The 11,802-nt window shown below is 37.6% G+C and overlaps 1 protein-coding gene across 1 annotated transcript in view; it reads right to left on the reverse strand.

Annotated features, from left to right (window-relative positions):
* The window catches only part of LOC135685681 (uncharacterized), a 106,780-nt gene that overhangs the window by 15,281 nt on the left and 79,697 nt on the right, over nucleotides 1–11,802 (reverse strand). The window contains exons 2-3 of the mRNA XM_089110649.1: nucleotides 7,279–7,470; nucleotides 5,689–6,129 (exon numbers count right to left, since the gene is read on the reverse strand). Coding sequence (XP_088966775.1) covers nucleotides 5,689–6,129; nucleotides 7,279–7,470 — 633 coding nt within the window. The remainder of the gene's footprint in view (nucleotides 1–5,688; nucleotides 6,130–7,278; nucleotides 7,471–11,802) is intronic.

The following is an 11,802-nucleotide window of genomic DNA, read 5'->3' on the forward strand; positions in this document are numbered from 1 at the left end:
GTTGGAAATATCAGCTGCTAGGACTTCTTTTCCTTTTCTTATTCTATTTTTATTGTTAATGTTTATAAAAATTGGGCGCAGAGCATTTAGGTTCTCCCAGATCCCGAGAAAAAGTATTTTAAGCTATTCATCATTAAAATATTTGTTATCTCCGATTGGTGCTGATATATTCTTCTATTATTCTTGAAATGAAATATTGTATGAATTAAATTGATTTGAATTTAATTTTTCATTTAATCCATTTTTCATTCAATCCATCTTCATATTAACAATCTATGACAAATAAAATGTAACGAAAGATTTGACTGCAAGATAACACGTTGTATCACGATTACAACTTCTCGTTGCATCATGAAAATGCTATAAGCATACTTTAGTGAACAAACAAACAGCATTTAATAAAAAAGCTTAAAAAAATAAGGGCAGCGACTGTTAAAAGAAATCGCTAAAGAAAATGGTCATGACAATAACGATGGAAAGTTGCAAAAATGCATTAATGGTTAATTTAAAAATAGAAAACTCACTACAATTTTAATGGCAAAATAAGGATAAAATTTAAGCAGCTTTTTACACTCAATTAGTCTAATGTCCGTTCAACTTGTTAGTCGTTTTACTAAAGTATACTAAATGCATGCATACTAAATTTCAACTGCAGAAGCCTCCATGAAAGTAATACCAAGACATCAAGTATTATCAGGCAGGAGCAGGCATAAGCTTTTCTATAACATAAATTGCAGCAAAACCATTACTTTTTTACATCTAAATACAACTGTATCAAATATTACCAAAAGTATCAAATATTACCAAAAGTATCAAATGATAAAGTCAAAGCAAGGAGGATTGGGCTAAACCACTACAATGTTATTATCAAACCGGCCTAAATGCTCATGATAGGCAAAAGCAAAACGTTCATTACAGCGATAAATGAAAAACGATAAAGATATCGTGACAGCTTATTTACCCGTTATATCTTAATTTCTACCTCTTAGCAGCAATATTATCAGCGTAAGTAGCGACTTTGAAGAAGTTCACTTTGAAAGAGTTGACATTTAAGGAGTTGACTCTGTAGGAGTTGCTGTAGTTTCCAATAAGCAATTTTTGGTGACATTCTGACTTCCTTCACTCAGGTAGGCACCAACAACATCAAAACCATTGATGAAAGCGCTGTGGATGCAATCGTCGAAGAAATCATGAAACATATTATTGATCCCGCCAACATGCACTGTTAGATTGGCAAAATTCGGAACGCCTGGTAATACGTTATACGTGGGGCTATGAGCGTAATAGAGATACGGCCATTCAAACTTTGAATCTTGCTTGATTAAAATCTCTTGAGAGATAACTGCTCCTGAGTTTAAGCCAAGAATTTCAGATTTTGATGATGAAAATGAAAATGAAGTTTTGCCGGCATATGTTGATTGGAGATCATCTAAATATATAAAAAATATAATGCATTATTCTCATTCACATGAAATTATGGTAATAGAAAATTTGAGAGGCTGGATAGTTGTATTTACGAAAGGCACTTCAAGGATCATAAGCAAAACCGTTTCTGCTTTCGTTGGTGCTATTTGAAGGCTCATTGCATAATAAAATATTGAATAGGAAGAGGTCTTACAAAATGTCTAAAATCATACTGCATAGATGGCTAGAACTTTGAATAAAAACAGCTTTAAAAAGGTTACAATGGACTCGAAAAGCAGTAGAAAATACTTTTGTTTAAAGAGCACAATTAGTGAAAGTCAACTTATGATCTGTTATCGAATAACGAAAATTTTCTGTGATATCTACCTGTAAAATGTAAGTCAAGGGAGCTCAAGCCTACAAGTCTCAATGTTGTAAGACAGGTTTATATAATTCCACATCATTTCACATGCTGCCTGTCCACGTGTTTACGTATTTAATACAGAAGCAATCGTTCTGTAATTAGAGTGTACAGGGCAAAAACATCCTAATAAGAAAATCAAAAGTGCAGAAAAGCGAAGTTAAAAAATTTGCTTGATCTTGTGAGACTCAGCCTATAGGAGCTTCAACTACGGTTAAGAACAAAATCGAATTAAATACTGCACACGGCACATTTCAGAGCAAGATCAAAGAAAACTTAACAAAGCTGGACAAGGTAGCAAAATGACGAAACATTTACTTAAATTTACACTGCATTTTGTATACTGAAGCTTATTCATAACTAACTCAATTCGATTTCAATGCCGCGAATAGTATCCACATTGGCAAATGAGAACCATTTTCAGTGATTTTTGCCAATTTAAAAAAATTACATTTCCAAACGACCCAATAAATGGCACTTTACCTTTTTCGACCGATAGTCCCAATTTGAAATGTTCATTTTCAATAACAAATAGCATGTTATTCTTCTGGCTGAATATTGTCGTCGAGTACTTCATTGTGATATTTAAAATAACACCAATTGAATTCACAGGCGTCATTTTGTAGGAGAGAAAACATTTGCCGTCAGTTTTCCAGCATGGGATCTTTGCTACAGAAGAATGATGAATTATTTTAAGAATCTGTATATATATTACGATCTTCACAATTATTAATGTACATATGCACAGAACTGATTTGTGTGATATCCTCTTTCTTTTATTTTAATGATCTGATTTATGTTCATTAAAGAATTACAGTTCAATCAGATTAAGTGTGTTTTATCCAAAGTACACTGCGTGCGGGGTAAAAAGACATTAAGTAAAAAACCAAACTATAAAAAATGTGCAATAAAACAGAAGTACGTTATGGGCAGTCTAAGCTATTTTTAACATAAAAGTTTGATATAAGACGCTTCATCAACTATTGGCCAAACAGTGTGTATGATAACACTCACACACTTATTGATGGGCTAAACATAACAATAATGGGTGAAACTACTGGGGGGTATGGGGGGTGCTGCACCCCCCCCCCCCAATCTTCAAAAAAGCAGATTTTGTCGGGCAAATCTGGAAATTCTCTTTAGGTCGCACTTTTATTGCTACTTTTTGCCCAAGCTTGGTTTTTTAATTCATGGTCTTTTCCCCCATCTTTTTTCAATCTCCTCCCAGTTGGGAAAACAAGACAAAAACGAGGCTAGGAACAGCAACAAATATACATTTCTGTCTTTCGTCCACCGATCAGCGCTCTCGTCTCGAGCTCGACGTGCACATGTTTATCTTCGCCTCGAGATGAAGTCTGAAGTATTTTTTTTTTTTTTTTTTTATATCCAGATAAAATGTTACAATACAAATTACATTCTACATTACTTGCTAATTACTTTACGATACTACAGGTACGATACCATGGAGAGCAATGGACAATGCCAACCCCATGGCCATTACATGCAACTAGAGAAACAAATACGAACGCTACACTTACACTTAATCAATGTTACAAAAAAAGAAAAGAAGTATATATATATAGAAGATTACAGGTACAAGATAATACGTTTTGAAAAACTGAAAAAGGCAAATAAGTGGGTGAGACACAAGACTAAGGGATATTTGATCAAACTGATTTTATGATCATTCAAAGCGTTCCGTTCTTGAAATATACAGAATAGTAGATTCCAAAATGAATTTATTTACTTCAAATGGCAATTTTTTGTCGCCGTACAAAAGAATCTGTAAAAGGATAGGATTAGGAACGTTGGTAAATTCAAAAGAGTGCAGTACTGGAATGACACAAGCGAGGAGGTCATGTCTTTGTTCTTCAAAAGAATGGCATGACAATATGAAGTGCTCCGTATCCTCAAGACCATCGTTGATCGGACACATCGGGTTGATTGTGTCACTAAAATTATGACTGAATTTGTGGAAATTTAGTTTGCTCAACCCTACCCTAAGTTGAGTTAATAAAGAAAGCCCTCGTGGGTCATAGATACCGAAAACAGAGTTAGAAAGTGGTCTAATGATTGACAGCAATCTATTCTTGAATATATCAATGGAAGGCGATTCTCTGATTTCAGGGTCAAGCTGATTCCATTCATGTAAGCTGTTTGGGAAAAAGCTTGACTTATATTTTTCAGTTCTGGCTCTAATTTGTCCAACAACGGGTTGATTACGAAAAGCATAATATGATTGAATCAGCTGGGGAATAGGATCTCTTAGATAATCTGGCATCAGATTGTTAATGATCTTGTAGATCATGAAGAGTCGTCTACTCCATCTTCTCAAGTACAGGGATTCCCATCCTAACTCTTGATACAGCTTTTCACGAGAGGTACCTTTCCATGTTCCTGTTACTGCTAATGCTGCAGAATATTGTACCGATTCGAGTTTTTGCATCAGGATATTGCCGCGGCTATTTGAACTGATTTCCTTGCAAGGAAGGTGGTAAATCACATCACCATAGTCTGAAGTATTGTTCGACAGCGAAAGTAAAGACGGAAAGTAAAGTGTGTTTGATGCAAGAAGGAAATGAACACTGTGCATACCCCTCCCCCCCCTACTTTTTGCAAAACAAGAGAGCTTTTTTCAAAATCTTATGTTGTGATTTCTAAATTTTCCTATGACAACCCCCCTCCCCCCCCCAACTTTCCAATCTGCCTCGGAGCCCATGGAACACTGACAATTTTAGCAGCATCAAAGCATGAAGGATATACCATCTCGGAATACTTTGTTAAGAAAAATCAATCAATACTTTCTTTTCCAAATGTATGAAACTTTAATCATACATTCATAAGGAGTTATGCCCCAAAATTCTCTTAAGGTTTTACACTTACGGTTCGAAAGTATTGCACCCTTCGCTAGAAAATGGTCATACAGAGGCCAAAGTTTTTTAACTAAAAGAATTCGAATAACCGTTACAAGTAACAGAAAGTTTGAATCAGTTCAAGCGGGAAATAATAGAAAATTTATCAAGAAATTGTAGTTAAGATATGAAATGCAAAAAACTTTCGAGTTTATTCTATTTCTGAACAATACCCATGATTACGAAAACATGAAAATTGAGCTTTGATGATAGGTCTACCTGTAAGATATTTCCAATAAAAAAGCTTTTCTTTACTTGAGGGATTTTGTTTCAGAGATACTTACTCTGTGCTTGGGTGTCTAAAATTGTTGAAATTCCTTCAGGAGCAACCGAAAATTGAAAATGAAACTCAGAAAATGCAACTGAAGCTCTTTTTTGTTGAAACATTGTTATCTGCGTAGCTGTTTCTAAATTCCGAAATTTCCAAGCTGTGTTTTGGTGTTCCACTTTGATAAAATTGAGACCCTAGTTCAATCTCTTTCTTGAATTGCTCTTTTAATAGCTAGGTGATTTAGAAGGTGAAGACTTTTTTTCTTTAATAGAAAAGACAGGCCTTACAAATGCTTGCTTTTCGGAAAGAAATGTTTATAGCCAACACCAGAAAAACTAGAGGCATATTTCTTGACTTTAAACAAACAGCCTGAGTCTAAAGACCCTCTCTCGGGCTTCCCGATGATTTCAGCCCTTGAGGCGATGTGCTCTAAAAATGAAGTTCATGTATCACGCCCTTTCATCAAGCATGCCACGCCCTTTCGTCGGGCATCTAAGCCTCATTCCCCCCCCCCCCCCCCCCGAATGAAAATAGTGAAGTTTCGCCCCTGATAACAATAAGTCACAATTGTAAACCTCTATCCTCGGCTTTTTCTAGGGTTCCTTCAATTATATTTAAAGATTTTGCTCTATTTCTTAAACTCAGTCAATAAGTTTTACATATTTCATGAAATGGCCTACCTAGTGAACTTGCGTTCTTGTCGTCGCAAATTTGAGATACATCACAGAATGCACCAATGGGGCCACTGCCTTTCACTGGATTTTTTTTGCTTGGGTCATGCTGGAAAGTTTTTCCTATAATGTCAATGCCTAGAAACATCACACCAGAAATGCAGCCTTCAAAGAGGGAACCAGTTTGCAAAAGTTTTCTCTTGTATCCACCAAGGTAAATTGTCGCCTTTTCTAAATTCCATTTTGAATCTTCGTATGATTCCAATGTGTGCGTCATTTGTTCGCCGTGCGAAACACGTACATCTACCTTTTTCAAATATCTTGAAGATTCCTTTATTTGAGTGCAAATTACTTCGAAGAAAAATGGAAACCCAAAGTTTGTTGTTGGCATCTCCTTCTTTGAAGCAGTAAAATAGCGAGGACTGGGTTCCGTTGTAATTTTCGACCATCCTACAATTTGATTATTGTTGGAATAACGAAAGAATATCATGAAGATATATGCATCTCAATTTAATAGTCGTCTCAATGGTGGGTTTAAGGGGATAATCGTATTCCCTCAGATGAAAGATGTTCTTCAAAGGCAGCCTCTGTCACAATATGAGATGAATCGTCACTTTCATCGGGCACACATTCGAGGAAATACGATCATTAGCTTATCAATACATTTAAAAGTCACCGACGTTACTGTCTAATATGACATTAAAACCACTTGTCTCAGTTTGTAGAAATTGTTTAGCCTTAAAATTTCCTAATGCACATGAATGGTTCTCAGACTGATTTTTACCGCAAAGAAGCATCTTAAGCTTCACATCGAGCCATTATAATCCCTCAAAAAGAAAATAATAGTGCTTGCCTTCTCATGGTTTTTTGTACAAACATGAGCACAAGCATCAGCAGCTTAGCTTAAATGGTACTACAATGTCCATGTTACTTATTGCAAAAGCTATACTTAAAAATACTTTCTTGCATATAAGAAATAAAACAGTACGATGGGAAAATTTGAAATTCTGTAAAGTGGACACTGAGTATCCCAACTTCAGAGAGAATACTTCTCTGCCCGATTTTTAATATAATTTTTACTTTGTTATAAACTTCCGTTCTTTAAAGCCCCTAAGGTCTTAGCAAAGAGTTTAAAGTAAGTGAAAGTGCAAAAATTATGGATATTTTCAAGGAGGAACTCTTCAGTAGCAATAAAAAGGGTTTCCCTCAAAAAAGGGTTCTGTTTTGTGGTAAATAGACAGTTTATATTTATCTAAAAGAAGCTCAACAGATTTCTGGCTATTGTTGTTTCTTTTAGGCATCCAATGACATGATTTTCAACTTGCTATGTCAAGCAATGCTTCTAACAAATGAGGATGAGAAGTGTTGTTCGATCTAATTTTTCAATGTTTTGATAGTTTATGAGTTAAAAGATAGTTGCAATTTAAACATTTTTATGAGCTGCAAGGTGCACCATGCAGAATTTAAATTTTCTAGATACGGGAGATTTGATCAGGGGTCCAAAACTGTTTTTCTTGACCTGTTGACAAGCTGCACCATTTTAAAAATGAATGATCAGATTAAATAGCGTTGCCTTGTAGATGAAATAGCCATAATTACCATTATCAAAAGAGACTTGAAAGACAAAATTTCCACTCGAATCTTCTACTGTAAGGAGAGCATTGTGGTTTCGGCTGTATTGCTTGACAGAAAATGTACCGCTGACCTTTAATGGCTCAGACAGGCTAGCATCGCTGGTTACCTTGTAGACATAATAGCCATTCTTTGATGTCTTCCAGCCACTTCTGCATTCTAGAAGAAGAGATGTCAGTCTTTTCAAATGGTTCATGTCCAGCAAATATCAAACCTAAGTTAGCAAGTTGCGTATATAAATAAAATTAATGCTCTTAATTTATGATGACAACAAGGTTTGTTGTCCATAAACTTGAATTCTTTCATAATTTGACCATAATTTATATATACTGGTTGCTGGGATGCAAATTTATGGATTTTTTGGGAGGTGGGGGGAGGGGTTGCGGGAGGTGCAAGGCATAAGTTTCCAATAACAATAACTCAATTCTGTATTTAGATTGCACTAAAACCCTTTACTAACAGAATATATCAATTATCCCGTTAATACTTTCTTTCGATGATGAAAATTATTGTTTTAGTTTTTGTTTTTCTCATCTTGTGAAGATCAAACTAAGACTGTTTATTTGTGTTTTAGAATTAAAATTATTCTCTATCTAATATATTTCCATAAATTAAAATTGGCTTTGAAACAAGGCAAACATTGGAGTATACTGAGTAAGTCTTTTATCTGGCATTCTTCAGAGTATGAAAGGTTTTGCCGTTTGATTTTACTTTTTTAATCACCTTTACAGGTGGCTGATATTTGTACTTATATATTGCACTCAAAACCATTTGTTCCACATGCATTTGTTGTTGTACGTCCTTAAAAAGGGGGTCAATATCAAGTTTATCTGTAATATTATCATCTGATTCTAGATTGAAGTCTCCAAGCATCATTACATTATCATGTCTAGAATATTTATCAATAAGTTTTGATATTTCTTGTATAAAATATTCTGAATTTCGCTGTGGAGGACTATAGATTGATACTATCAACCATTTTTGTTTTCTAACATTAATTTCAATTGGCATGACCTGGATAACAGGTTCGGCGCCAACGAGGTCAAGTCAACATATTTGAAAAAGAGGCTATCTCTTACATAAACCAAACTTCCGTCGATTAGGAACTGGCTCGTGGGGAAAGATGAATCGACCTTTGTATCGGCTAACACCAAAATATCGACGTTTTCATCAAGCGGAGACACCGCAGTCCAAAAAGTTTTGATAAAGTTTAAAAAACTTCCTTGCTAGATAGGCGTTTCCCTTTTCATTCAGATGCAATTTCTTGCGGTTTAGACAAGAGACGCCTAGATTTGAATTTTCGACAACTGAAATCTTCATAGTGTTGGCAAACTTTTTTATCTGCGCACCTTTTTATAGCCTGTTTACCTTGACTTATCACGGCTGTGGAAAGTGTACGGTGTTTCCCGTTTGGTTTCCTCTATGAACTCCCTAAAGTTGTTTACATTCTTCTTTTAATAAGAACATACTTTATAAGAACACTAGGGCTCGATTTGCCCAAAAAATAAGAGCAAGGTTAGAACATGCTCAGCTTCAGATGATAAATTTAAAAGAAAACTTTTCCGATACGTTTGACACCAAAATTGTCATAATTTGACCAGCAAAAGTGTGTTTAATCAGAGTTTGAAATTAGGTAGTACTTGCGAAAATCAAGGCCAGTTTGTGACGTCGCAGTCATCAGTTGGGTCGACAGCAATCAGGAAACTGCGGTTGTGTACAGAATAGGTTATAGTGAGGGAGATATAGGAAAAATTGTGCAAATTTTGATACAAGCACCAAAATTTCAGAAAACACCAAGTTTGATACGCTTAAAAATATGTGATATAGACCAAAATCATTTTTAGACTGGGGTACTCCGGTCAAGACCCCTAATTGTACCTTTGGTCATAAACGGAGAGCGCCAGGTCATACAAAGTTAAAATTCACAATAAAAAGACAGTTTAACAAGACAAAAAAGGTATGATTTAGACCCGATTCATAATTTGTCCCTAAATTCTATTTTTAGACTGGGGTACTCTGGTCCAGACCCCTAGTTTTACAATTGGCCATAAACAGTGAATTCCAGTTCATAGAAAGTTGAAATTCACAATATAAAGGCAGTTTAACGAGCCGAAAAAGATGTAAAATAAACCCAAATCATATGATGCTCCCTAAATTCTATTTTAGACTGGGGTACTCTGATTCAGAACCCTAATTCTACCATTGGCCATAAACGGAGAACGGAAATTCTCAATATAAAGGCAGTTTGATACGGTGAGAAAGATGTGATATAGTTCCTATTCATATCTTGCACTATGAAAAGAGAACAAGGGGAGCAATTTTCAGTCGTGGTCCATATCCTATCTTTATAAGCGTATCAAACTACCCCTTATTGAAAAGTTTCATGCTACTCTACAAAAGTGAGACTGAGATACGATAATACCGTCAATAAAGGTCTAGGGCAAAGTACCCCAGTCTAAAAATAGAACAAGGGGGAAATTACCAGTCGGGGTCCATATCTTATCTTTATAAGTGTATCAAACTGCCCCTTATTGCACAGTTTCATGCTACTCTACAAAAGTGAGACTGAGATACGATAATGTCGTCAATAAAAGACTAGGGCAAAGAACCCCAGTCCAAAAATAGAACAAGGGGGCGATTTTCAGTCGAGGTCAAAATCCTATCTTTTTAAACGTATCAAACTGCCCCTTGTTGCACAGTTTCATGATATTCTACCAAAGTGAGACTGAGATACGATAATACCGTCAATAAAAGTCTAGAGCAAAGTACCCCAGTCTAAAAATAGAACAAGGGGGCAATTTTCAGTCGGGGTCCATTTCCTATCTTTTTAAGCGTATCAAACTTCCCCTTATTGCACAGTTTCATGCTATTTGTAAAATAACGTTTTTTTAAAACCAAGATTCTTCAACAGGGATAATATAAATTAGTGGCAACCAACAAATGCAAAATAACAACTTCTTTCAACGACAATTTCGACTCGACTGGACTTACACTGAAAGAACATACGATTTTATCAACATGAGTGACGCACACAAAACCCTAATGACACGAATTAACGGCAAATGACTAAAAACAACTGAAATAGCGATGGCACGATGACAAATAAAATGGACTGGCGCAAACATCGAAAGACATTCTCATTAACAATAACGAACCACAAACACGATGCACGACAGACAAAACTAGTTGTATAACATATTCTACCAAAGTGAGACTGAGATACGATAGTACCGTCAATAAAGGTCTAGGGCAGAGTACCCCAGTCTAAAAATAGAACAAGGGGGCAATTTTCATTCGGGATCTTTATCCTTTCATTTTAAACGTATCAGATTGTCACTTGTTACAAAATTTTATGTTATTGTACTCACTTACAGCAGAGATATCGCTCTCCCCGCCCTCTAGCGCCTGTGACAGTCGTGCGAGTAAAAATCGCGTAGGAGCGCGAGTGATTTTTGCGCTGAATTCTGCAGGAGTGCGAGTGTTTTTTGCACATTTTTTTGAGGAAAAATTTTGTGATGGCACGCAAGCCCCCGCCCAACCCTAGGTGCAAATTAGCAAAGAACGAACTAACGCCATCCCCAACACACAAAACCCCCTCACACAAAACCCCAACACACACGACCCCAACACACACGACCCCAACACACACGACCCCAACACACACGACGTGCCCCCCGCAGAGGCGTGGCTCCCGCACAAAAGAGGCTCACGCCAAAAAGAGGCTGTACCTGCTCCCCCGCAGAGGCTGCAAGAACCACGCCCTCTCCCATCACAAAATTCTTCCTCAAAAAAAAGTGCAAAAAACACTCGCACTCCTGCAGAATTCAGCGAAAAAATCACTCGCGCTCCTACGCGATTTTTACTCGCACTCCTGTCACAGGCGCTAGAGGGCGGGGAGGAGAGGCGAAAAAAAAGGTCCCCGCCCTCTAGCGCCTGTGACAGTCGTGCGAGTAAAAATCGCGTAGGATCGCGAGTGATTTTTTCGCTGAATTCTGCAGGAGTGCGAGTGTTTTTTGCACTTTTTTTTGAGGAAGAATTTTGTGATGGGAGAGGGCGTGGTTCTTGCAGCCTCTGCGGGGGAGCAGGTACAGCCTCTTTTTGGCGTGAGCCTCTTTTGTGCGGGAGCCACGCCTCTGCGGGGGGCACGTCGTGTGTGTTGGGGTCGTGTGTGTTGGGGTCGTGTGTGTTGGGGTCGTGTGTGTTGGGGTTTTGTGTGAGGGGGTTTTGTGTGTTGGGGATGGCGTTAGTTCGTTCTTTGCTAATTTGCACCTAGGGTTGGGCGGGGGCTTGCGGGTCACTTGCTCGGTGTTTCGCGGGCCGGCGGTCCACTGGCTGGGCATGTCGCGGGCCGGCGGTCCACTGGCAGGGCGTGTCGCGGGCCGGCGGTCCACTGGCTGGGCGTGCCGCGGGCCGGCGGTCCACTGGCTCGGGCTGTCGCGGGCCGGCGGGCCACCCAGACCCCGCTTTGGCGGGGTCGTCAAGAATGGAAAC

Source organism: Rhopilema esculentum, chromosome 10 (genome assembly GCF_057945365.1).
Source record: "Rhopilema esculentum isolate cy_ngs chromosome 10, ASM5794536v1, whole genome shotgun sequence".
In the NCBI taxonomy this organism is placed as follows: Eukaryota; Metazoa; Cnidaria; class Scyphozoa; order Rhizostomeae; family Rhizostomatidae; genus Rhopilema; species Rhopilema esculentum.